This window comes from Saccopteryx bilineata, chromosome 3, assembly GCF_036850765.1.
Source record: "Saccopteryx bilineata isolate mSacBil1 chromosome 3, mSacBil1_pri_phased_curated, whole genome shotgun sequence".
NCBI classification, from domain to species: Eukaryota; Metazoa; Chordata; class Mammalia; order Chiroptera; family Emballonuridae; genus Saccopteryx; species Saccopteryx bilineata.
This window is the reverse complement of record NC_089492.1, coordinates 247,110,646-247,138,378: the sequence shown is the minus strand read 5'-3', so window position 1 is coordinate 247,138,378 and position 27,733 is coordinate 247,110,646. Positions and strand designations below refer to the sequence as shown.

Sequence of the window (27,733 nt, the reverse complement as noted above, 5' to 3'; positions counted from 1 at the left end):
TTGCTTTCCAGGTCACACTTTTATTTTTACAGAAGTGGCAGCCACACAGCCACAGGGACAGGAAGTATTCTGGACAATAGGCACAGCGCCTGCAGTTGTGAAAGCTTGCCAGGGGAGACACATGCCTTTCTCCTTGGGCTCCATTATCAAGGAGGGAAAAAAAAAATCACACAACATCCCCTATTCCATCCCCCCTTCCCTTTTAGTAATACCCAATTGAATTACGCATCCCTTCAGCCAAAGAAACTGGCTGAAACTGATTTTACCGAAAACCTTCATGCAGCCTAGAAACTTGTGGCTCTGAAGGGAGAGGCCTATTCTACTATTTTCCACACACTGCCCCCACTCCTCAGTGCGAAGTTCAACTCCATCTGAAACCACCACATGGTTGGACAGTGCGGGACTGGCTACAAGAAAAAGCGATTAGCTTACCATGCTGGGAAGACTGCCCTTTCCAGGCAAGATACTGTCGGAGCAAAACATTATTAACCTGAGGCTGGTGTGATCCCAAGACCTTCCCATACAAGCCCCAGGTTCTGGGCGAGGTCTGTGAAGGACAGGATTTTGGTTTGTAGGACTAAGGACAGCAGAGGCTGCTGGCACATAGCCACTCTTAGTAGCTAAAGGATGGAGGTCCCACTGCTGAAATAATGGAGTCTTATCTGTTGGGTTAATCTACCTGGGTTAACCATTCCTCTACAGCAAGTAGGATCATCAGTTTAACCCCAAGCGGGAAGCACATGGGCCCACTCCGAGATACTGCCAGAATTCATGTGCTTTGTATACAAGCTAGAGAATGAGGTTTCTTATATTTTTCCCATGCCCCCTCCAGAGGCCAAATGGGTAAGGGAGTTCCTTTGCCTTCTGTGTGCTGTGGATGCACCCAGCACTCACAGGACCATGCTAAGATACTTTGCAGCATGCCAAGCCCTGGGTGGGGTGGGTGAGCATCCATCAGTCAAAGGGTGGCTCTGAGGATTCTCCCAACCTGCAGTGACTCAACTTGACACTTCCTACAAGCCTTTCTGAAACGAGAGCTGGCCTTGGGCTGAAGAAAGGACCTTAAATGACAGACCAACCCCAAGTGTCCACTTGATCATTTATTTTTCCTCTGACTTTCCACACAAATGAGGCTTTACATGGGTTTTGCAACCATGGGGTGTAAGACAGCCATGCAGAATGGCCCCAGGGAGGTCTTGTCAGTACTGACACGATGGGATGAGGAAAAACTGTAGTTCAGAGGAACACATGACTTGCCCCGTTACACAGCTCATTGACAAATACATCAGGGGCCGAAACCTAGGTCTCCTGACCCCTGGTATAGTGTGCTGTCTCAGAATGTCACTGCCTGGCACAGCTCACTTCATTCCAGCTTCCCTTACAGGACACAATTCCTTCTCAGATTTTGGGTCTTCAGCTGAGGATGGGCAGTTCTTAAGATGGAGTTGCATAAACAACCAAGCTTTAATAAGTGGGTAAGGACCTAGGGAGGGTCTTTCCCCTCTGCAACGGAAATGGAGTTAACTTTCCTCTGAGCTTAGGATTTGTAAGGCACTGAAATTAACTACAGTTGGGGAGGGGGAGAAAAAAGGGGATGAGTGGTTGGAGAAATAAAGTTGATGTTCCTTTTTTCCAGCCCCACAGTGAGAATCCTCACAGAACTGAACAATGACGCGCCCCGTTTTCCGGCAGGTGTGCTCTACCCCACGCCCGAGGCCACAGGGCAGTGTGGACGCATCCCGCCAGAACTAAGCGGGTCCTGGGGACAAAGGGCACGGAGGGCTGGAAAGCCAAGAATGAGCCCAGATCCTCTGGATCCAATTCAGAGCAGAAACCACTCATTCCACCTGGGCGGAGTAACAGGCCTGGGCCGGGACGAGATTCAACCCTGAAATGTCCTCCCCAGGGACGTCCTCTACGAAGGGGGAGCATGCAAGCCTGAGCGTGAAGGAGGGAGGGGCAGCAGGGCATCGCCAAGGACGGCGGAGAAACTTTGGGATCGGACCTGGCTTTGGCACAGCACGTCCTGGGCCCGCCCGCCCATCTGTTGCCCTTCTGAGACCCCAGGGAAGGAGAGGAACCTTCCTTTCCCCCATGAGGAGCAATTCCGGCTGACTGAAGCAATAGCAGTGCAACTCGGGCACCCTCTTATCATTCCAGCCAAGCCGGTGCCCAGGTGACCTAACATGGAGCCTTTGGGACTCAACTACCAAATCCAAAGCACTTCGGTCAGATGCAATACTGAACAGGAAGCAGTAGTAGCTACCATAGCTTGTAGGCAGGTACTGTTACCCCTATCAGCAGATGAAGAGCTGGGCTCAGAGAGGTTGAGTGGCTCACCCAGAATCACACAGCTAATGAGTGAATGAACTGGGAACTGGACTCGGGTTCAACTGACTCCAAATCCCATGTCCTTCCCACTCCACTGGGTGGCCCCCGGAAGCTGGGAGCAGTCCGACGGGGCTGTCTGCATGGGAGGTCTGGAGGGGTGTTTCTGAAAGTGTGGATCTGGGACAGCAGCCAAGCTTGAGTGAAGGGAAGAGGCCTCCTGGCCCTGGGTCCACCCACGCGTCTGTCTGTTTGCGGGTGGGCTCCAGCTCAGTGCCTGGCGGCCTTGCAGATCTTGTCATACACCTCAGGGAAGGCATCCTGGCAGTGGAGCTGCTCCCGCAGCTTGTGGTACAGGGAGCCATCAAACATCTCCCAGAACTCCTCACGGTTCATGTAGCAATCTGCGTACAGCATCTGGAACCTGCGAAGCAGAGAGGGGGGTGAGGGCATGGGCAGGCGGTGTCAGTGGGGCAGGGAGGGGAAGGGGGTGTGAGAGAATCCACCCGCCCTTATAAGTAGCATGCTTTCCAGCGCAGGAAGCACTCTGGGAAGATTTCTGTTTAATACTCTAATGACCTAGCAGTGGAGAGTGGTGTGGGAATTCTTATCCCTATTTCGCAGATGGGAAATTGAGGCCTAGGGTATTAAGAGGCTTGGCAGTGGAGGCAGAATCAGAAGTAGAACTCGGACTGCTGGCTTCTCCCCTGTGCTAAGTGCACCACACACTGCCTCCCTGACAGGGCTGCTGAATGACAGGGCTGCTGACTCCTTCTTCTTCTTTTTTTGTGTGTGACAGAGACAGAGAGAGTCAGAGAGAGGAATAGGTAGGGACAGACAGGCAGGAAGGGAGAGAGATGAGAAGCATCAATTCTTCGTTGTGGCTCCTTAGTGGTTCATTGATTGCTTTCTCATATGTGCCTACAGCAGAGCAAGTGACCCCACGCTCAAGCCCGGGGCCTCAGGGTTCCGAACCTGGGTTCTCAGCATCCCGGTCCAACACACTCTCCACTGCACCACCACCTGGTCAGGCTGCCTTTTTTTTTTTTTTTTAAGATTTTATTTTTTAAAGAGAGACAGAAAGGGCAGGACAAACAGGAAGCATCAACTGGTAGCTGCTTGTTGTTATGTGCCTTGACTGGGCAAACCCGGGGTTTCGAACCAGCAACTTCAGCATTCTAGGTCGACTTTATCCACTGCACCACCACAAGCCAGGCCACTGACTGCTTTCTTTTCATTTTTTAATTGATGTTTGATAAATTGCACATATTCAAAGTACACAACTTACTAAGTTTGACATGTATACAACCTAGAAACCATCACCTCAGTGGAGCTCATGACCTTAACGACCACCGAATGTTCCTTAATGCCCGAGATCGCCCTCTACCATCCAAGGCAGATCTGCTTCCTTCACGGATTCTGGCATCTTATATAAATAGAAACATCGGTACTCCTTTTTCCTGGCTTCTTTCAATCAGCATACTTATCCTGAGGTTTGTCCATGTTATGTAGGTCAGTAGTTCGCTCCGGGCCATTTCCTGGGCACCGCTCTGTCCCAGGCCTCTGTGTAGCTTTCACAGCCACGAATCCCTCCCTCCCTAGCTTTGGCCTTCTAACCCGGAGTGGCAGCCCCTGAACATATGGAAAACCAGCCCAATATCTGCCCTGGGGGAGGCAGAGAGAAGAGGGTCAGAGCCCTGCACTCCCACCTCCTCACTTTCACAGGCACTTCTCGAAGCAGAGGCCACCCCAGTGACAGAGGCCCAAAGCCACCAGCTGGCCTGGCTCCGGAGCTGGCCACCTTGGCCCTTCTCTGCATCCCCCTGGGGCTGGCGGCTAAAGGGACTATACCACTCACCCGTGCACACTTCGGACGAACTTCTCCAGCTGCCTCATGCAGGACCTGGCTTCAAAGTGCTTCACACGTGGCTCCCCGTACGCTCCAATGTCCACGTAGAGCTCGGTCTCATCCCCCTTGGGGTGCACCAGGCCAGGCTGGCTGGGCAGGATGAACGGGCACAGCCAGATCGGGTAGACCTGGGTGGACCAGGGAGGCAGGTATTAGTGCTTTCTCTCCAACAGGCGACAGGTTCACCACCGGCCCACCCCACACCTACCCAGAGGGAGGCTTTGCAGCACTCTCCAGGGGCCCCACTCTGGCCGCTCACAGCTTCACCCCAACCCCAAAGCCCTGGCTGACAGTATCCAACTCCACCACCCTAGAGGGTACAATCTGAGCAGTTAATGCAAGTGCTTGTCACTGGGCCCTACAACTTCTCTCCCATCAGGGCCATGCCTGAACATGTCCAAACTGCAGCTGGGGAAACTGAGGCCCAGAAGGCAGGTATGCCCAAGGCCAGTCACATGGTTCAGGGATGCTCCTGGCTCGCCCTGCCGTGCCCCGGCTCACGTGGATGTCGTTGTGGAAGGTGTGCAGGGCCTGCATCAGGCACTTCATGGGCACCAGCATGTCCTGTACTACATGGTGCTGCTCGTACAGCTTGCGCAGGGTCTCGCCCTGGGTCAGCTTCAGGAGGGAGATCTTGGGAGGCACCATCCAACCAAAGAGGTAGCGGAAGATGGGGTTGTTGCCGAAGGGGATGATGTCCTGAAAGATCAAGTTTGAAGATGGAGAGAAGGAACAAACAGGAGATAAGTATCTCTGGGTGCCAGGGGCCAGGTGCTCCTCCAGTGTTTGATATGTGTGATAGGGTCTACTGTCCTATTTGGAGGGGCATCATGGTACCCAGGATTTACCTAGTTGGGTTAGGGTTTGATTCTCAGCTCTGGCATTTACCAGCTGTGATGACCTTGGGCTAGTTACTTAACCTCTCAGTTACTTAACTGAACGCCGTTCCTTATCTGTAAAATAGGACTTTTGAGAACAGGGACATACCAAATATCAAGGCACTCAGCCCAGTGCCTGCACAAAATAAGGTAGCTATGGCTGCTATTCTAGTTGTTGAAGTCAGAGTGGCTGGCATGGAGCAGACATTCGTGAACATTTGAGAAATAAATACCACTGAATGAGAAGAGGGATACTCAGAGAACTTAGGCAATTTTTCTAAGGTCACACATCCAGGGACAGCTCTCTCTGGGGTGCGCAAGGTCTGGCTCAGGTCAATAGTGAGCCCACTGGTTTACAGCATCTCCTGAGAGGCCTTCTCTGACCAACCACGTTCCCCCATTTAAAATGTCACTGCTCCCCATTCTTCCACACACAGCAGCAAAGTCTTGCTCACCTTTCAAGGTCAAGCTCAATGGCTACCTTCAACCCCAGAAAAGACTAGCCATTTCCACTTCATGTTCCTGTGGCCCCTACAGAGCCACCCACCTGCCTGCCCCAACTCGGTCTCCCTAGAAACCTTCCTGTGCAGAGGCTGCTCTTCCTCATCCTTCATCGTGGATGCCTAACGCTGTAGCAGAGACCCACAAACTACGGCTCCTGGGAAAAATCTGCCCCCTCCCCCCACCCCTGGTTTTGTAAATAAAGTTTTATTGGAACACATCCATGCCTATTTATTTATATACTGTCTATGGCTTCTTTCAGCTGTAAGGGTGGAGTTGCTCCTAGAGAGATTTCATGGTCCAAAGACCCTAAACTACTGCCTGGCCCTGTACAGAGAATGTTTGCTGACCTCTGACCTACTGTATGGATATAGCCTAATTTATTTAATCAGTTCTGGACTGATGGGCATTGAGATTATTTTCTGACTTCCAATGAATGTCCTCTGTGCACGTGTCCTTGCCCATTTACACGTATGTTTATCTGTAAGATAAATTCCTAGAAGTGGAAAATTCTGCTTCAGCGTATGCAACTTTAATGGATGCTATTTTAAGAGCTTGTACCATTTTATACTCTCCCAGACAACGCGGGAGCCGCCGTTTCCCCGAGCCCTGGCCAGCATGCGCGTTATCAAACTTCTGCATCTCTCATTCAGACAGGTAGAAAACGAGACTCCTGTAGTCTTGTTTCACCTGCCTTTAATTCCGAGTGAGACTGCATCACCTTTCTTATGCTTAAAAGCCATTTACACTTTCCTTTCCTGCCTCTGTCTACCCCATCATCCATTCTTCTACCTCGAAGTAGCCTCGAGTCCCACACCCCTGGCTTCATTCTTGGTCCCACACACTACAGTCGGTCACTTTAGGGACCCTCATCACAGCCTCTTCCCTCCCTGGCTCTCTGCTCTCCAACTGCTCTTGGCTTTTACCTGTGTCCAGCCGCTACTGGCCTCCTCTACCCTGCTAGGCTGCAGGGCCGCCCCACTACAGTCCGGGTCCGATGGGCCCAGCCTGACCCAGGATCCCAGACCCCAGAGGCAGGCCCTGTGACACCATGGCATTCTAAGAAATATGAACAGCCAAGGACCTGCCTCCCCTTCCTTACTTCCCTGTATTAGCCAACCACCTACGCTGCCGAAAATGAGGACATCAGAGGGAAGGGAGACACAGGCTGCCCAGAGTCCCTTCTTTTCAGTCCTTCCTTACTCACTGATAGCCAGGGTGGAGTGTTGGCAGAATACGAATGCTATCAAGAAGAGAAATAAAAAGTTGAGTTAGTTTTTATTATTTTTTAAAAAATTTATTGATTTTAGAGAGAAGGGAAGAGAGAAAGAAAAACATCAATTTGTTGTTCTACCTATTTACTTATTCATTCATTGGTTGATTCTTGTATGTGCCCTGACTGGGTATCGAACCTGCAACCTTGGTGTATTGGGAAGACACTCTAACCAACATAGCTACCAGCCAGGGCCCAGTTGAGTTAATTTTGTAGTTATTTCCATTGGTATTTTAAGAATGAAATACATATGCATGAAGAATTAAATACTCTTATATTATATTAAAAGATGAACAGGAAAACTAATACTAATAATTTAAATGTTTCTCTTTACTTAACATTAAATAACAAATATTTATGATAAGAAAAAGAACTTTCTTATGGAAGGGAAAAGAACTTTTTGTAACTTAATACCTTTAATGGTACTTTTTCTTGCTTTTTACACTGGACTGTGAAAATGATGTAGCTAGGCCTGACCCCAAATGATTGACCAAGTTGGGTGAGAAGAAGGGGCTGGACCAGCCAGGCATGGCCCACGGGTGGCAGGAATGCCAAGATCACTTAGAACTGCCATTTTCGACCTTTTTCACCTCATGGCACAGATAAACTAATTACTAAAATTCTGCAGCACACCAAAAAAAAATTTTTTTTTTGCTGATCTGACAAAAAGAAAAATAGGTATAATTTTGATTCCTTCACACTAGATGGCTATTGTTGTGTTGGCTGTTGTCATTTTTTTGACACTCTAAAAGAAAAGAGGTCAGTGCCTATTACTAAATAGTCAGGTGTTGCACGTTTTAAAAATCCTTGTGGCTCACCAATTAAAAACCACTGATCCTGAATGCCAGTCCTGCCCACGCTGATACATGCAACCTCACCTCTGCCCTGAAGTCCTGACATGGAGCCAGCTGCCCACTCGATGTCCTACCTAGACATCTGAAAGGACCTCAGACTGACATGCTCCAGGCCAAACTCCCGGTCTCCCTTCCCAGACCTTTCCCCATGTTGCCACGGCTGTCAGTGGTACCTCCAGTCTCGGGCCAAACTGCAGACTCTCCCAATTTGATATTCTTTCCCTCCTCACTGCGAGCGCCCAGACTCAGAGATCCTCTTCCCTCCACACTCACTGCCTCCTCTGCCCCATCCACTCTCTCCATCTAGCTATTTAAAGTTATTCTTCTGAAACAAAAATCAGGTCATATAACTTTTCTTTGCAAAACCTCCTGCCAGTTTCCTATCATACTGGGAATAAAATATAAAGTCCTTCTTTGACCTATGAGGACACACACGATCTAGGCTCCAGCTGCTATGTGGCCACATTTTCCAACATGGTTCTGGCTCAGGGGCTTTCTTGCTGTTTTAAAAAACACTCAATGTGCTGTGACAACTGGATAACTAGGTACCTTCTATCATATAAAATACTTAAAATAAACCAACAACCTAAATATAAGAGCTAAAACCATAAACTCTTAGAAGAAAACATAGGAACATCTCTTCATGACCCTGAATTTAACAATGTATTCTTACATATGACACTAAAAGCACAAATAACAAAAAATAGATAAACTGGACTTCAACAAAACTTGTGTGTATCAACACATATTAGCAAGAAAGTGAAAAGACAACCTATAGAATGGGAGAAAATATAAGTCATATATCTGATAGGGATCAGGTAGTCAGAGTATATAAACTCTTATAAATCAAAACAAAAAACCCAATTAAAAATGGGCAAAGGAACTTCTTTGAATAGGAAAATACAAATCAAAATAACAATGAGGTTCTGCTTCCCACCCACTAGGCTGGCTATAATCAAAACCCAGGAAATAACAAGGGTTGGTGAGAATGTAGAGAAACCGAACACAGCTGTCGGGAGTGTGAAATGGCTCAGCCACTGTGGAAAAAGTTTGGCAGTTCCTCAGTAAGTTAGACACAAAGTTACCATGTGACTCAGCAATTCCATGCATAGGCACAGACCCCAAAGAACTGAAAACTAGTATTCACACAAATACATGTAGATGAGTGTTCATGGAAGCATTCTTCACAAGACCAATATGTGGAAACAATCCAAATGTCCAACCACAGATGAGCAGATAAACAAACCGTGGTCTTCCCATACAATGGAGTATTACTCAGCAATAGAAAGGAATGAGTACTGACCCATGCTACAACATGGGCGAACCTTGAAAACATGCTATTTGAAAGAAGTTAGTCACAAAAGGCTATGTATTGTATGATATCATTTATATGAGATAATCTAAAACAGGCAAATGCATAGAGACAGGACAGACTGATGGTTGGCAGAGGCTAAGGAGAGGGAGAATGGGAGGCGACTGCTTAATGGGTAGAGGATTTCTTTTTGGGGTGATGAAACATTTAGGAACTAGAGAGAGGTAATTATTGCATAATATCATGACTGTACTAAATGCCATTAAACTGTATACTTTAAAATGGTTAATTTTGTTATATGATTTTACTTCAGTGAGAAGAAATGAGAAGAAACCAAGCCCATGCAGCCCATTTGAGGATGTGTGCTCTGACACTTTCTTTGCCTAGACCACTCTCTGCCCGAGCTCGGCGTGGCTTGTCCCCTTACGTTTGGGTTCCTGCTCCTAAGTCGTCTCCTGAAAGGCCTTCCCGATGCCCTTATTTAAAATGTCACTGATCCCCATCCCTCTATGTACAACAGCAAATACTTGCTCACCTGTCAAGCTTGAGGACTAGACTAGCCACTTCTTCTTTCTGTTTGTATGGCCCTTGCAGGCTAGGCTACCGTTCCTCCAGGACGGAACGCGACAGTGTTCCCCCAGAGTACCCGCCCAGCGCCCATTCTCAGGTGCTCAGTGAGAGCCCGCAGTTTCCGTGAAAGAAGCGACTATGTTGCTGTGTAAGAGGGTGTTCCAGTTCCCCAGGACAAAGCCACACTTTTCCCCTAAGGGAGACAGTGCAGCTACAAGGTGAACTCTCCTGGTTCCCTGCCCAGCAGTCTGGGAGGGGCCAGGCTGACTGGGAAACCCAAGCCTCACCTGGAGCTCCCAGAAGATGCTGCGCGTGTGCCGGTGGTAGTAGTGTCTCAGGGGGATGTATTCCAGGCCCTCCCGGTTTGTCTTCAGGTAGTTTTCCACGTGCTTGAAGAACCACGGCTTGTAGTAATTGCCAATGCTATTCAGCTGAAATGACAGAGGGCGTTGTGTCAGCCCACAGACAAGCACCAAATGCCATCAGGGTGTAATAGCGATACCTGGCTTCTGTTCAGCACTCCTGGCCTTTTCAAAGCTCTTTCATGTCTATTATTGCCTTGGAGACTCTTGAAAGCCTGGCGAGGTTAAGCACAGTGGGTATTCTCTTAGCAGAGCGAGCAGAAGCTCAGAGGTTAAGTGGTGTGTGTGCCCAGGGCCCAACAGCTAGCCCCTGACAGTCTAGAGGGCTTAGCGACCCCGACCTAGTCTGCTGCTTCTTCTCCATGAGAAAATCAAAGTGTAAATGTTTACCGGCTTCTATCACAATGCAGCGCTCCACGCAGGTGAATTCCTCTCTCCCTCCGTCCCTCCTTCCCTCCTCCCACTAGGCCAGTGTTGGCACACATGTGGACTGTGGCCCACCTCCTCCTCACTGGGTCCTATAGCTGTGGGACCAGCACTAATTAATTAACCATGGAACTTTCTCTGCCACTTGAGACCAGGCCCCTCAATTCTCAGCACGGCGCTCGCCCAAGCAGCCCCCTTCACTGGAAGGGGCTCATGGAGTAAACCTATATTACTACTTAGCACTGACCTTTGTGACCCCCAATGCCTACATTTTGTTTAACTGATGTCTTCAGTCCTAAATGGTTCAGGACTTCACCTTCTGTGAGCCCTAGGATGACTTAGCTTCTCTCGACACCACCTTCCTCATCTGTGAGATGAATTCTGGGCAGGTGCTTCTGGAGAGAGGCAGGGCGGCCGCCCCGAAGGAGTGCAGGCTCCAGTGTTGGGGGGCTGAGGCCAAACTGTGGCCCAGTCACTCACGAGCTGTGTGACCTTGGTCAGTTCACTCTCTCAGCCTGTTTCTTCGCATGTAAAACGGTATCAGAAATATATGCTCTGTGGAAGTTTTTTTGGTGCCTATTGGAAATGATACAGACATGTACAGTACACAAACTGCAGACACTCAGGCCCCGTGCACAGACCAGCTTCTCTGGGCAAGAGGGGCACCGAGTTGCACAGGGGGAAGGAGAGATCACACCCACCTGGGTGGGCTCAGCAAAGGGTTAGGAAGTAAGGAGAGTTGGGGAGGAAGAAGTTGTCAGGGGACCATCAGGGAGGGGAAGGTTGGAGCAGAGGCAGGAAGTGAGCTCCCCAGAGGAGCTGGAGGATAATCACAGTGGTGCTATGATCTAGGCCATGTCACCTGCCTGTAAGGAGTTCATTCCTTATTCCTTCCAGGTAGGGCTGTCCCTGTTTCATGATGAGACTGAGAATCATCAGGAGTGAAGAGATTGCCCGAGGCCACAGGCTGGCACGAAGCAGGGCAAGGACACACCCCACACTGCACAACAAGGCCAGGGTCGGAGGGCAGAGAACCGTGAACGGTGATCTCTGGAATGTGGGCATTGTCAAAACAAAACAGAAAAGCTACCAATTTCTTTCTTGATTCTAAAAGCAACTTGCACCAGTGGTCTCAACCACTCGTGGGAAGCTGAAAGCCACAAATGTAAACCCTATGACAATTTAAACCCTGCAGAAATACATAACATAGAAAGAGACCTCTGTAGCCTCACCCTCACTCCTGTAGCCTATGAAGCTGATATGTATTCATTAGGTTTATTTTCTGTGTACACACATACACACAGGTTTATAAAAATGGGACCATCCTGTGCATACTCTTGCCCAATTTGCTTTTTTTACTTATAAAACACTAGGCTGACCCTGGGTAGGTTACTTAGCCTCTCTGAGCCTCATTTTCTGTTTAGGCAAGCTGGAGATGTTACTACCTCCTAGAGTGGTTGGAAGACTAAAAGGTAATGTAGAAAGTGCCAGGCAAGGTGCCTGTCTACAGTGGGGGCACGGTGTTCAGTTGTCATTCCCAACTGGCCTGCCACCCTTCCCCCGCCTCCCCTCGCCAACCCCCTTCACCCTGGAGCTAGCCAGCCCTTTGGGTGCTTGCTTATTGGGGTGTCAGCCTCTCGGGTAGGCCCCTCTGCAGGGAGGAAACCTGGGGCCATGTACCAGAAAACGGGTTACAAAGCTGCTGGTCCAAGGCAGCTCCTGAGAGGACAGTGTGAGGTAGGACAAAGGACACCGTGTGCTGGCCTCTGCTTGCTGATGTAAAGGAGATTAAAGCCCTATAGGTGCATAGCAGTCCAATCTAACCCCAGGTGGGGCTCAACCACACATGTAGCAGTGGCACCAGCTGGATTATGAAATCGAGACTTGGGGTATCTGGAGACAGGTGCTTTTGGTGCTCATCAACCGAATTATCAGGAACCCTTTATGTGAGAGAAGCCCAGGATATGATCCAGAACCAGACTGTCCACCTGTCCAGGGCACACAGACGAGGCAGCCAGCGTGAGTCCCAGTTCCATCCCTGGCGCTGAGAGAGCAGGCCACTTCCCACCTCTGGGCGTCCCCTGTCAAATGGAGGTAGGCTGCCTCCTCCCAGGGCCACAGGGAGACCTGCACAGCAGAGTGCACAGAGGGCCTAGCACAGTGCCTGGAACACAGGGACAAACTCCCGAGCAGCCTTGCAAACAGGAATATTTGGAGAAAATGTTCCTCAAAGGAAATGTCCACACATCTAATGGCACCTATCACTCTCCTCCCCTGGCCCCGTTCCCACTGGGCATCAAGGTCTTGCTCATGGGGATACTTTGCCAAAGGCTGGGGCCTGAGGTCCCAGCCCCTCTGCCAATGACACTAGACAAGCCTCTGGGTAAGGTCTCAGTCTTCTCCTTGGGAGAAAGGGTCAGGGTGTTGAAACATTTTAAAAGCTGTACAAACCCCTCTGCCCACATGTCAGCTTAGGCGGCATCTAACACATCAAACAGACGACAGAAGAGCTGGTGCAGTGGGGGAGGGGACAGCCCGGGCCCCTCCCTCAGCTATCACCACGGCAGCCTCTGGGGAATGCTTCAGAGAAGCTGGAAAGCGCTTGAACTGCGCATTCTTGCCAGGTGGCGAAGCGACGCAGGCTGCCGAGGCCGGGCCCAGGGAGCACCAGGGCATGTGGGCTCGGTGTCTGGTGCTCCCACTCCTGGCCCAGGGCCTCTGGCATCCAGTGCTCACCAGTGTCCCACGAGGACAGTGCTCCGACAATACGTGCGGATGATTTTTCAATTCTAGAAGCTGATACAGAGGGGAAGGAACACTGAGGCAGGAGTCAGAGACCCAAATGAATAAGCCCTGTGCTCGCTGTGCGTCCGCAGGAGTCTCTTTCCCCCTCTGGGCCTCGTGTCCTTATCTGGAGAGGGAACTGTACCAGATGTTTTTTGGGTCTCTCCCAATTTTAAAAGGTTTTAAGTATATAGGTATGAATCAAGCGTCTTCAGAGTGTCTATCCTTTGATCTACTAACTCTACTATGAATTATAGACAAAAGATGGTCATTGCTACATTAACTTAAATACAATAAAAAACTGGAAGCAATTTAGATTTGCAATGATGTGGCAGGGGTTTAGTAACTGACAGGGAATTCATTCAAGGCAACTTGGGTACACACTAAATACGACCATTTTGAAGACAGCGTAAAAACACGGGAAAATGCTTATCATACTAGGCAAGAAAAACAAATTTGAACAGGTGATCACAGCCAAAAACAAACAAACCAAATAACTGTGCAAAGAGATGTCCAAACTCACAAGTGGCCTGAGGACTGCAAAATAAAACGAGATCCTATTTTTAACCCTATCAGATTGGCAAAAATGAGAAAGCGATACTACACACTGTTGGCAAGAGTGGAGGGGAAAGGCATTCTCACACACCGTTGCTGGAAGTGGACAACGTACACTTTTCTAGACAGCTGTTTGGTCACAGAGATCAATATTGAACGTGCTCAAACCTTGTGGTCAGGAATTCTACTGCTTAGACTCGATCCTATAGAAATGCTTATGCAAGAGGCCAAGGATAGATGTAAGAGGATCTTCAGTGCAATCTTATTTATTTATTTATTTATTTATTTATTTATTTTTAGAGAGAGAGAGAGAGAGAGAAAGAGAAAGAGTCAGAAAGACAGGAAGGGAGACAGATGAGAAGCATCAGCTCATAGTTGCGGTGCTCTTAGTTATTCATTGATTGCTTTCTCATACATGCCCTGACCAGGGGGCTCAAGCCAACCTAGTGACCCCTTGCTCAAGCCAGCGATCTTGGGCTTAATTCAGTGACCTGAGGCTTCAAGCCAGCAACCATGAGACCATATTTATGATCCCATACTCAAGCCGGCGACCCTGCACTCAAGCTGGCAACCTCAGAATCTCAAACCTACGTTGTCAGCATCCCAGGTCAATGCTCTATCTACTGCACTACCACCTGGTCAGGCTGCAATCTTACTTTTAAGGGTAAAACATATTAAGCAATATAAATACTCATCAGTAAGCAGTAAGTTAGGTCGATTATTTACATGCAACAATGGGATCCTATGGAATGAAATGAGGGTGCGTGTGTACACACACACACGCACGCACACACACACACACACAGAGAAATAGGCCTTAAAGAACACACACACCTGTTAAAAGTGGTTGTATGTCTGGGAATGAGTAGATATTATTTTAACTTTTTTCTTTATATATCTCAACATTGTTATACTACTTTTGTTATTTAAAAACTTAAAAAGAAAGCTATGCATCAAAAAAGAGAGGAAATAAATATGCCAAACATATTAGCAACATCTGGCTTTGGGTCATGTTTACAGGTCAAGTCCTTTCTTTCCTATTATTTATACTTTCCAAGTCTCATAATAAAACTCATAAAAACTCTCATAAAAAACTGCTATTAAAAATTACACAGTAAATTGAAGAAGTATCCATCTGGACTCTGAGGCAACAAATCAATTACTCAAATTTTGGCTTTGTCATCTTGTGGCAGTTTATGTGACCTCCTGGAACTCAGTTTCCTCAGCTATAAAATAGGGTTGCTGTGAGGATTAACGATTATACCTATCAAGAGACAAGCACATACCTGGCAGGTGGTAGGGGCAGAGGAAATGAAGCTTTTGTCATTGCCTAAGACAGTTCTGACTACAGATGCTGTCACCCAAGCCCCAGGTGAGCTGCCCAGGTTGCAGCCTTGAAGAGCGTGGCTGTCAGCGGCAGGGTGAGGTAAGAGGCTCAGTCCCAGCGCACCCAGGCCTTCCTCCCAGGCCTCAGTCTGCCGCAGCTGACACCAGGGCTTACCTTGCTGAGCTCCACCTCGTCCGTCATGACTCCCGTCATGATGACGGCCTCATCCAGGGAGTAGAGCAACCCTTCCACGAAGTGGTTCTCCTGCTGCTGGGACTCGTGTTTGAACTTGTCACAGATCGCCTCTAGGCCCCGCACTGGCTCAAACCGCAGCTTGATGTACTTCTTGGCGGGGATGATGCGAATCTCAGCGGCCACCAGGAAGCCCAGGGTCCCACACGACCAGGGCACAGCGTAGAACAGGTCTGAGTTTTCTGACTGTGAGGCAGAGCCAACACATGCTGAGAACTTGAACCCAGGCCCCACATTGCAGCACGTTGGCAACAGGGGCACAAAGAACCCGGGGCCTGAACTAAGTTCCTGTTCGGTCATCACCTTGTGTGAACCCCACGAGGCGCTACGCAAACCTCCTGGGGCCCCGCTCCCCCTCCGCAGCTTCAGCAGGACGTGCTCTTCCACAGTCCTGTGCAGGTGTGCTCAGAGGGCCGCCGCCCTCCTCCTCCCAGGCGCAGCCCCCAGACCACGGGCTGCCAGGAAGAGGCCAGGACCAGCACTGCCCAAAGACCCCAAACTGGGAAGTAAAGGCCAGCCCAGGTCAGGCTAAACAAAGAGCTGAATCCTTACTGAGGGTCATGGTCACCAGGGGACATTAAAATGCCTCCCTTCTGGGCTATTACCCACATTCACAAAGCCTTTCCCAGTCCATTAGCTGTGGAATCCTCTCACAGCCAGGGGACAGCATTAACACTTCCAGTCGAACAGGTAAACAAAATGTGGTGCCCCCAGTGCCAAGAGCGGACAGGCTTACCCAGGGCTCCCCACTGTGAGTGCGGATGCTGGGGCTCAGCAAGACCACCTACTCCCGATCCAGTGTGCTGCTGACAGAACCTCATTTGTTTCCCCAAATCTCCTTCTAACATCACCATTTTCTTGTCTGGTAATCTGTCCGAGACAGACAACCGACTTTTCACCTGGCCATTCTAATCCTGATTCTCTAATTCTAGAGAAGTGCGTTTTGGAAAAGTCCAGCCTTATCTGAACTTTACCCAGAAGACAGCTGTGTGGTCTCTGCTGCCCTCGCGGTAGCAGGGCAGGGGCCGGAGCAGCGAAGCTCTGCAGCGGGCCAGCTGAAGCCTCTGGAACAGCCAAAGTGGGCAGGGGACCCCCATCTGGGCCACTGTTAATCAGTCAGGTCACAGCAGAAAGAACCAGGCATCTGCTGTGCACCCAGCTCTAAGCGAGCAGCTTCCCATATGGCACCTACTTTCTCCTCCTGACAATGCATCTGTCAGAGAGGAAACAGGGCCTCAGGGAAGGGGAGTAATTCATGAAAGTTTGTCTCCTCCCTTTGCTGATAATAAACAGGATAGAAGGCAGGGCCCAGCCTGTTTAGGCAAGCAGGCTAAACTGATGTGAAAGGGGTTGCTCTTGTCTAAGGCCTGAGCTCCAAAGCTGGGCGTCCTGCCCTGGACTCTTCTGCAAGGCCAGCGACTCTGGTGGCTGAAACATCTGCTTCCAAAGGCTACACTGTCCCTCCATCCCAGGGGCCTCTTCCATATGCTCGGGAGGTCTGAGCTTCTCTAAGGTTTCGATCCTGTCCTACTCCTTGGGCTAAATACCTTAAATGTCTGTGTCCCACTTTGAGCAGTAGAATTGTTTTTTATTTTATTTCTCCAAACAAGCCCCTTTTACTGCCTTTTTTATTTTTATTTTACTTATTGATTTTTTAGAGAGGAAGAGAGACAAAAACATTGACCTGTTCCTGTGTGTGCCAACTGGGGACTGAACCTGCAACCTTTGCATGTCAGGACGATGTTCCATCCAGCCGAGCCATCTGACTAGGGCCTTACTGCTTTCAGTTAGCCCTCACACCATCTGACACGGAGCTCTGACACTGAGGCCTGACTTCCCCTGCATCGGTGGTATAGTGTAACGAATGGCTAAGGACATGGATCTGGGAGCCCGATAACCTGGATTTGAATCCCAGCTGTGTGGGATTTACTAGCTGTGTGACCTTGGGTAAGCTTATTAGCCTCTCTATGCCTTAGTATCCTATCTGTAAAATGTGGCTAATAATAGCACTTGCCTCATAAAGTTGTTGAAGGATTAAAAGTCTTAATATATATAAAACATTTAAACACTGTCTTAGCACATATAAGGGGCTATATAAGTCTTTGTTGTTAGGAATAGAGACCCAAACTGAACAACTGTATTTCAGATGAAGCACTCCCCAGACGCCACCTCCATAGTGTCAGGGTCCTTGTTGCTTGGGGCAGGCAGGTGGAGACACCCCTGCTCTCTGAACTCACCGGTGTGCATCGCACAAAGCTGCCATCCGCCAGGACCAGCTCGTAGGCGGTGCAGATGTGCTGGAACAGGCCATACTTGTGGGATGATGACTCAATGCCCGTGCCCATGATCAATCCCCCTGCAGAGACACACGTTAGCCAGGAGGAGCTGAGGAGTGTGGGGTTGGCGGGAATCGGGTAAAGGGCACTGCACTGGAGCTGGGGAGCCCATAGTACAGGGGCGACGTGGCAGCACTGGCAGAAATGGGCTGTCCACTTAGGGAAGATGGCCCAGCTCTGTAGGTCTGGAGAGCAGGAGAGAGAAGGGCTCAGAGGGGAGCGTGAGGGCTTGCTCAGAGGAAGGAGATGGATAAGAGAACCTATCAAAGGCACTCATACCCTCACCTCTGGCCAGACTCCATCTATATACCTGTGTGCATTCATTTTCAGAGGGACCCTGATGAACGGGCGGATTGTCTGGGTGGCAGGGAACTGCATCCCATGGGAACAGTTAAGAGGAACCGAAGGCGCCCCTTCCCCCCCAGGAGAGGAAAAGGCTGTAGGGACCCAAGTCTTCAGAGGAATGGAAGACTGAACTGACTGTGCATTCCACAGGGCAGAACTGAGCCACGGATCCGTCACAGGAAAGAGGATTCGAGCCCGAGATTAAAAAGTGCTGTCCAGAAATTTGAGCTGTTCAGAAATGAAATGGCCAGCAGGGAACGCCTCGTCTTTGAAATTGGGGGGACTTCTGTCAGAGATGGAATAGTGGAGGGAAGGTGGGCCAAGGGCCTCCCTTCTGACCCTAAGATGGTCTGAGTCCCTCACCCACTGTGAGGTCATCGAGTTCGGGCAACACAGGCAGGGTCCAGCCAATAGAGGTCAGCAGGGCGGTCACCTGGCCCATGGACACCAAGGGCTCCACACGGACAATCTGTTGACACAAGAAGAGAAACCCTGAGTCACAAGGAGGCTGCCAGGCCTGACGGGGCTTCTGCACGCAGAAGTTGTCCTTCAGACCTTCCCAAACAATTAATGCAGAGAGATTCCTACTTGGCCCTTACGGTCTCTTTCCACGACATGACAGTATCTTTCCTTCCGGTGAGTAGGGTTTTAGCTCTGGGTTTGCCACTGTTTAATCTTGTCCTGTCAAATATCTTTACACTCAATACTTAGTTTACTTTACTTCTAGATTATAGAAAAAACAATCCTATACATAGAAGAAAGAACGTATGTGAAGAAAATAAAAATCATACATATCAACGTGAATACTAGAGTACTTTGTCTTTTTTCCATGCATGTCTCTATTGCTATTTTGTATGTTTTAATACAATGCATACACATACACACTCTCTTGTCTTGTTTTTTAAAATTTACCACAATACTATTATATAACTATCATCTGTGATTTTTAATGGACACATTAATATGCCATCATGTGGACTCAGGCTTCCAGCCAAGATGGAACAAAAGGACCAGATTTACCCTGCTGCCTGGAAACAAAAAACAGACAAATATATAAAATAAGAACTTTCAACATAGTGGACTTCAGGCAGTGAAGTTAATGACCGTTGAGAGACAAGAAACCAAACCAGGGGAGCTCTGTGAATGCCCTGGGGTTACGCAGTACAGGGACAGGGAAGCAGGGGGCCTGGTGGACTCCTGAGTTCGAAGCCCCAGGAGACTGGGGTGAAGAGAATTTGCAGGACAGAGTACTGGAGAGGAAACTACAGAAAGAAAACTGAAGAGCTTCCAAAGGTACCCAATGAGGATTCAAGCTGAGATCAGTGCATTCCCGAGGAAACTCCCTGAGGCTAAGGCCCGGGAAAGAGCCACCAGAAAGGATAACAGGTAACAGTGCAGGGTACAGTATCTGTTCCCAGGAGCCAGACTGGAAACCTCATGCTTCATAGGGCATTGGGTAGACTAGTACTCAGAATGCTCTTGACTCATAGGGAGGAACAGCCACTCCTAGATTTAAATGTTGCTCTGGCCTCACCTGAAAAATCAAGACCCAACAGTATCAGACTGTTTCCCAGTTACTTAGCTATATCCCAGAAAAATTTATAGGAATACAAAAATATCCCACACCCAATAAGGTAAAATTCACAATGTCTAAAATCCAATCAAAGTTTACAAGGCACACAAAGGGGCAAATGAATTTAACCCACAGACTGGAGAAAGCTCAATTAATTTGTTTTTATTAAACAGATCCAGACTTGACACAGATAATAAAATTAGCAAACAAGGGCATTAAAATAATTATTGCTATATTCCTTATGTTCAAAAGTTAAGTAGAGACAATAAAAAGATAGGAAGAAGACCCATATCAAACTTCTAGAAATAAAAACCACAATGGCTGGGACTGACAGCAAATTAGACATCGCAGAAGAAAAGAGTAGTAAACTTAATACATAGTAATACAGTGATCCCCAACCTTTTTTGGGCCAAGGACCGGTTTAATGTCAGAAAATATTTTCACGGACTGGCCTTTAGGGTGGGACGGATAAATGTATCACGTGACCGAGACAAGCATCAAGAGTGAGTCTTAGATGGATGTAACAGAGGGAATCTGGTCATATTTATTTATTTATTTATTTATTTTTCTGAAGCTGGAAACGGGAGGCAGTCAGACAGACTCCCGCATGCGCCCGACTGGGATCCACCCGGCATGCCCACCAGGGGGTGATGCTCTGCCCATCTGGGGTGTTGCTCTGTTGCGACCAGAGCCATTCTAGTGTCTAAGGCTGAGGTCACAGAGCCATCCTCAGTGCCTGGGCAAACTTTGCTCCAGTGGAGCCTTGGCTGCGGGAGGGGAAGAGAGAGACAGAGAGGAAGGAGAGAGGGAGGGGTGGAGAAGCAGATGGGCGCTTCTCCTGTGTGCCCTGGCCGGAAATCGAACCCGGGACTTCCACATGCCAGGCCAACGCTCTACCACTGAACCAACCGGCCAGGGCCTGAATCTGGTCATTTTAAAAAAAATAAAACATCGTTCGACTTAAATATAAATAAAACGGAAATAATGTAAGTTATTTATTCTTTCTCTGTGGACCGGTACCAAATGACCCACGGACCAGTACCAGTCCACGGCCTAGGGGTTGGGAACCACTGCATAGATACTATCCAAAATGAAACATTCAAGGAAAAAAAATTAAAATCAACAGAGCATCAGAGTGAGCTAGAGTGAGTTAAGCTGTGGAACAACTTCAAGCGACCTAATATATGTATGATGGCAGTCCTCAAAGAGGACAGGGAAGCAGACAGAAAAAATATTTGAAGAAATAAAGATTCCCAGATTTCCAAATCTGATGAAAATTATAATGAATCCCAAGCATGAGAATTATGATGAAAACTATACCAGAACACATCATAATTAAACTGCTTAAGACTAGTGATAATAAGAGAATCTTAAAAACAGCCCGGGTGAGGGGGGGGGAGACATTTGACATACAGAGGAACAAAGCTAAAGACAAGAGATTTCTTGTTGGAAACAATGCAAGCAAGATGATAGTGAAGCATCTGTAAAGTCAACCTGGAGCCTGGCCTGTGGTGGCGCAGTGGATAAACCTTCGGCCTGGAATGCCAAGGTTGCTGGTTTGAAACCCTGGGCTTCCCTGGTCAGGGCACATACAACAAGTAAGCAATGAACAACTAACATTTAGCAACTATGAGTTGATACTTCCCATTTCATGCTCCCCTTTCTCTTCTGTCTCTGTAAAATCAATAAAGTATTTTAAAGTCAACCTGGAGCCTGACCAGGTGGTGGCGCAATGGATAGAGGGTTGACCTGTGACGATGAGGTCCCAGGTTTGAAACCCTGAGCTCACCAGCTTGAGTGCAGGCTCATCTGGCTTGAGTGTGGGATCATAGACATGACCCCATGGTTGCTGGCTTGAGCCCCAACATTACTGGCTTAAAGCCTAAGGTCGCTGGCTTGAGCAAGGGGTCACTTGGTCTGCTGTAGCCCCCGGTCACGGCACATATGAGAAAGCAATTAATGAACAACTAAGGAGCAGAAACAAAGAACTGATGCTTCTCAGCTTTCTCACTTCCTGTCTGTCCCTATCTGTCCCTCTCTTGCTCTCTCACTAAAAACAAACAAAAAAACATAAATTCCTAAACATTTATTTATATACCTAGAAAGAACTTCAAAATACATGAAGCAAAAGCTGATGAAACTGCAAGAGATAAAAACATTCATAATCATTGCCCTATTTAAATAATTGAGAAAGTAGAGGGAAAATTTGTAAGGATTTAGACTTGAACAACACTATCAACCACCTTGACCTAATTGACATTTATAGTATACATCAAAACAACAGAATACACATTTTAAAAAATGTGCATGAAGTATATGATTAACCACTATTCTGTATAATATTGAAACTAATACAATACTGAATGTAAAATAAATAAACAACTCAAAAGAAAACAAACAAGCAGAAAAAAATATGTTCACGAAACAGTTACCAAGACAGACAATATTCTGGGCCACAAAGTAAATCTCAATAAATTGAAAAACAGTTTGATTACACAAAGTATATTTTCTGACAACTGAATTAAATTAGAAATCAGTGACAATCAAGAGCTCTGAAAACTCCCAAATATTTGGAAACAGAATAACATACTTCTAAATAACCCATAGGTCAAAGCAATATCAAAAAGGAAACCAGAAAGTATTTTGAATTAAATAAAATGAAAAGATAACATATCAAAATTTGTGGAATGGCTCAAGAGGGAAATTTATAGCATTAAATATTTATATAAAACACTACAAACACATTGGAAGCCCATTTGGCAGTTTCTTAAAAATTCACCATACATCTATCATATGATCCAACCCTTCTAATCCTGGATATTTAACCAAGAGATAGGAAAGCATATGTCCATACAAAGCATGTCCACAAATGTACCTACCCACTTCATTTGTGATAGTCCAAGGCTGGAATAACCATCCACCAATAAGTGAAAGGATGAACAAGCTGCAATATATCTATACAGTGGAATATTACTCAGCAATAAAACAGAATGTACTTCAGACTGACAGTCATGGCACAGTGCATAGAGCGTCAACCTGGGACACTGAGCTTCCATGTTCAAAACCCTGAGGTCACCGGCTTGAGCGCAGGCTCATCCGGCTTGAGCGTGGGTTCATCTGGCTTGAGCACAGGGTCGCTGGCTTGAGCCTTAAAGTTGCTGGCTGAGTAAGGAGTCACTGGCTCAGCTTGAGCCCCCCTCCCCCATCAAGGTATGTATGAGAAACAATCAATGAACAACTAAAGTTGATACTTCTCATCTTTCTTCCTTCCTGATTCTTTCTCTCTCTCTTGTGCATGCTAAAAAAACAAACAAAAAAGCCAAAACAATGTACTTCTGATATGTGCTTCAACATGGATGAATCTCAAAATAATTATGCTGAGTGAAAGAAGCCAGAAAAAACAAGAGTACATAATGCATGATTCCACTTGTTTAAAACTCTATCTACACACAAACTTACAGTGACCAGAAGTGGGTCATTATTTGCCTAGAGATGTGGGGAAAGAGGTAGGGAGGGGCCTGAGGCAGGGATTACCAAGGGGCAAAAAGAAACTTTTGGGGTGAGGGGTTATGTTCATTGTCTTTATTGTGGTAATGATTTCACAGGCATATACATATGTCAAAATTTATTATCAAATTGTACACTTTATGTGCAATTTATCATACATCAAGTATATGTCAATGAAGCTATTAAGGGAGGAAAAAAGCACAAGAGATTAAGTAACTAGGCCAATGCCTCACGACAAAATGCCATCATGTGGATATAACATATCTAACAACTCTCTACTATTGGATATTGTGTTGTCTTCGATTAGAAATAAAGCTGTGATTGAAAGAAAGAAGGAAGCAAGCTTTGATATAATCTTTCTCTGTGTTGTATTTGATTAAGCTTATTTCCTGGTTCCTTAAGCCAGGTTTTAAAACCAGAATTACTACATAAACCAAAGAGTATACACATGTGTACAGCTATTAACAGGTGGGTCCCCAGGAAGCTTGGAGCAAGGCTCAGCCTCTCAGCTACTTCCACAGCTCACGGTTTACCAGCACACTTCCATACTGGGAAGGGGTGCACAGGTTCCCTTTTGTCTCTCATTTGGCCCACAGGTTCCCTATCCCTGTCTTCCTGTGGAACTGTGGATAATCAAAGAATCCCCCTGAACTTTCAGTTTGCCCACTTGTGAGATGGGGCGATGACTAATCTCTTTCAAAGCTGTGGGGCTTTGGAGGATGGCAATGATGAAGAGACTTTTGTGATGACCAGGATTCTCAGTCCTGTCTACCCTGGGATGCCCTTGGCTGAAATCATCTCCCTGCAAGTCACCTGTATGGGGGATCGTGCCCTGCCCACTCCCTGAGCCAGGGAACCATGTTATTCTCACCTGTCTCTTGGTGTCCACCTCCAGAATGTCCATCAGGTTGATCATGATATTTTTGTGTGTCTTCTTGTACTTCCCCACCCGGAGTGAGACGGTGAGCCAGCCGGGGCGCCCCGTGCACATGAAGGTTTTGCTGCCTTGCTCCTTCCATTCTCGTACCTGCAACCACGGGACAGAGGATGAGCTAGCCCTACCAGGGTCCTCAGAGCAGTTCAAAGCCCTGCTTTCAGGAGAGAGAGCTGGGAAAGATACCTTCACTTGTCAGCAAACATTTATACTAAGCCCTTGCCTTCTTCCAGGCACTGGAGGGCCCCCTGGCTTAACCCTCAGAATTTCCCTGGCTAGTGAGGCTAACAGAAAAGCTGCGGTGTTGCCACACCACAAAGCAGAATGAAGAAAGAGCTGAAACAGAGGATCAAAGTGCCTTGAGAATATTAACTCTAACTGGAAGATCATGAAAGGTTTTGTAATGGTAATAGTAGCAACCACACAAATGATAACCATTAACTGGGTGCTCCTGCTGCCCCAGTAATCCTCACAAGAACCCCAGAAGGTTGGGATGATCTCCTTTTGCAGATGAGAAAACTGAGGCAAAATAACTTGTTCAAGGTCATACAACCAGTGAAGAGCAGAGCCCAGATTCACAGCCAGGACTATCAGACTTCTGGAAGGACGGATGGGCTTGTATTAGTAGTCATTAGAATAACAGCTAATATAATTGTAACATAACTTGGCTTGTTATGTGCCAAATCCTGTTCTAAGCATTTCCATGTGTTACCTTACATATCACTTGGAGAGGAAAAAAGGGGCAGGGATGGACCACCAAGCCAATGAAAGGAAGAGCTTTAGTAAAACCTCTACTATAAAGTGACCAGACCACAAAACAGAGAACAGATGGCCCAGTGGATGACAAGCCCATCAGGAAGGGCTCCCTTCCTACTGAGATGGACAAGGGCTATAACCTGTGACCACCTATTTCTTCTTTATCTGCTTCTAACACTCCCATCTTCCTTTGATCCAGGTGATGTTGATTCTCCCCCTTGCCCCAGGACGTGGGTATATGACTGAGGTCTGAGTCCATCCTCCGAGCCATAGTGACCGGCTCAGGGATGAGGCCTATAATCCAAATCAAGCCAAGAAGACCAGCTGCTAAGCTGGTTGGAGGTAAGCCAGAAACTGCCGGGGTCTCCACAGGGAGATGGCCTCTCTGAGAATGAAGTCAACCCAGGGAAAGCAGAACCAAGAGATGGCAGGTGGATGAAAAGGTGGAGAAGGGGGATCCTGGGTTCAGTCATGCACCAACCGGTTTTACTCCTAAACTTTTCAGGACCTGGGTCAATAAAGTCCCTTTCTTTGCTCAACAGTCTAAGTTGAGTTTCTATCACTTGCAACCAAGAGTCTGGGGGGAGATTGCACTGAAGCTGATTGGGCAAAGAGCTCAATGTGGGTAAGAACTTTCCTATGATCAGAAGCCAGGGTGCCACAGGGAGTAGCAATGTCTAAGCAGAGTGGAGTTATTGAGGAAGGGATCCTGAGAATAGGGGTGAAGGCATAGAAGGAGGGATTCCATGACCAAACAGGCCTTTCCCCTGCTCAACTCTGCAGTCCTAGGACATAACACAAGCTCAGAGGTTTAGGGAATGAATTAGGGGCGCTACATTCAAGCTGGAGGGTGGGCCACATGACACGAAGTGAATGAGGAAGCCATAAAGCCTGAAATATTGTTTGGATTGGAGCCAACCAAGATTTGGGGGAGGGAGGCAATGCTGTGGAGAGTGGCCCTTGTGACTATGTACAGGACAAAAAGAGGAAGAAAGGGCCCAGAGAAGGGGCAACCAGACCGGTAGCTATTACAACATGCTAGGTGTAAGGCAACAGAACCAGACCTACAGGTACAATGAACTGGGATGGGAAAGAAAAAATGTCAGAATTCAGGCTCTGAAATCAGCTGACTTGGGTTCCAGCCCCATTTACTAACTATACATCTTGAGTACTGACTTACAGCTTGAACCTCAACTTTCCCCATCTGTAGAACAGGTACAAGACCTACTAGGGTTGCTTGAGGATTAGAAAAAAATGGGTATCAGTGGCACAGGGTGTGGCACATGTCAGGTCCAGGGTGGTGGGCCGGGCCAGCTGAGCCCCTTGTCTTCCTGTCCACAGTGAGCCCTTCGGTTTAGTTTAAATAAACAAGAGCTCAGTGGGCTGTTCTGGGCCAGGTTCTATGGGCCAGAGGTGAGTTGGGTAACTGTCACTGCTCTCCAGGAATTCACATTGTGGTGGGGGAGAAAAATAGGTAAATGAAGAATCTGAACACATGCAAAAAAGAGCTATGAATGAGGGTGCAGCTGGGGAGGGAGGGTAGGCAGGGCTCTGGAGCCCTGACTGTGACCAGCAAAACCAGGGCAGCCCAAGCAGAGCACTTGCAGACGCTGCATTCTCCCATCCCAACCATGGTCTTCTCCCTGGTAGGAATGTTCTCAGCATCCATCTTCACACTCTTTCTTGCAGCACCCAGAACATAATGCACACATAACATGGAGGCTGCTACACCTGTGGTGAAGGGGGTATCAGGAAACAGAAGCTCTTTGCAACCTGATGCCAGTGAGAGAGGAACATAAGGAGTGGCAGAGGGAGCCAAGAACCTGCCCAGGCCCGATGTCCGATGTCCGTGGCAGCCCTGGATGCAAGAAGGAGGCTCGGCTCTGAGCAGCAGCAGGCAAGGCTCTGTGAATGCTGACACACGGGGGGATGTACAGAGGTACTGGGAGGTGGACGGCTGTCTTGTCCAGCAGTGAGCACCTGGCTCAGAGGTTGCGAAGTTCCTCACCTTGGCTGGGTGCTACCTTGTCACTTTAGTCCTTTATTCTAAACGTGTCAAAAGCTCCTTGCTGCTACAGCATAAACTGTAAACTCGAGGCCTCTCCCTAACCTAGCTCCAAACTGACTTTTCAACCTTCTCCCCAACTCCACCTCCACTCACAAACGACCCTCCACCCGATACACCTCCCGCCCACCATTTCCCCTAATTCCAGTCTCTAGCCAGCTCCACCTCCCGGAAGCCCCCCGCCCCTCTGAAATCGTTCAGGCCTGGTGATAGATACCCGTTCATTGCCCCAGTCCCCTTCTCTTATGATACTTTATATTCCCCCTGGTATCCGCAGGTGCTATGCACACAGTGGGAACTCCATAAACATCAGGGCAATGTTTTGTTCTCTCCAAGCCTTTGGTTACCCCGCTCCCTCCCCCAGGAAGCCCCCACCATCACATTTTTTAATTCAAATTTTCCTTGAACGTCACCTCCTCCGTGCAGTCTGGGCTCCCTAGCCCACGGGCCCGAGGCTCCGACGCCGCCCCGGGAGCGCTCACCTGCTTCTGGATGTCCCGCACGCGCTGCCCGTGTAGGCGCGGCGCGCTGCTGAGCTTGAACACTACCCAGGCGCGCACGTAGTAGTAGATGTCGAAGATGAGCGAGAGTGGCAGCAGGAAGAGGCACACGAACACCCAGCGCTGGTGAATGAGCACGAACTCCAGCCCCTTCACGCGGATCCAGAGGAGGAAAAGCAGCGCGCACACGGCCAACGACACGGCGGGCTCCATGGTGGGGCCAGCGGCGCGCCGCGCGGGGGAGGGGGTGCTGGCTCGCGTCGCCTGTCACGGCCACCAGCTCAGCGCCCTCCTGCGCCCGCCAGCACTTGTCGCCCGCTTCTAGAGAGCCGGGGGTCGCCTCGCTGCCTCGCGATTGGCTCGGGTCGCAAAGGTTCGGTGGGCCG

At 48.2% G+C, this 27,733-nt stretch overlaps 1 protein-coding gene across 1 annotated transcript; it reads right to left on the bottom strand.

The window, feature by feature from the left end:
- DHCR24 (24-dehydrocholesterol reductase) lies at positions 1–27,699 on the bottom strand. The gene is made up of 9 exons (XM_066269091.1): positions 27,330–27,699; positions 23,964–24,119; positions 18,376–18,481; positions 17,569–17,687; positions 15,254–15,517; positions 9,913–10,056; positions 4,739–4,936; positions 4,187–4,365; positions 1–2,752 (listed from the first exon to the last, which is right to left on the bottom strand). The coding sequence occupies exons 1-9, from the start codon at positions 27,558–27,560 to the stop codon at positions 2,599–2,601; spliced, it is 1,551 nt and encodes a 516-aa protein (XP_066125188.1). The 5' UTR covers positions 27,561–27,699; the 3' UTR covers positions 1–2,598.
- Positions 27,700–27,733: the final 34 nt, after the last annotated feature.

Bases quoted from the DNA above. Each gene is read 5' to 3' on its own strand.
- DHCR24 (XM_066269091.1), bottom strand. From the start codon at position 27,560: ATGGAGCCCGCCGTGTCGTTGGCCGTGTGCGCGCTGCTTTTCCTCCTC. The intron at 4,937-9,912 runs GTGAGGCTTGGG...TTGATCTTTCAG, and splicing joins GCATCTTCTGGGAGCTCCAG to GACATCATCCCCTTCGGCAA. The intron at 2,753-4,186 runs GTGAGTGGTATA...TCTGCTTCGCAG, and splicing joins TTCGTCCGAAGTGTGCACGG to GTTCCAGATGCTGTACGCAG.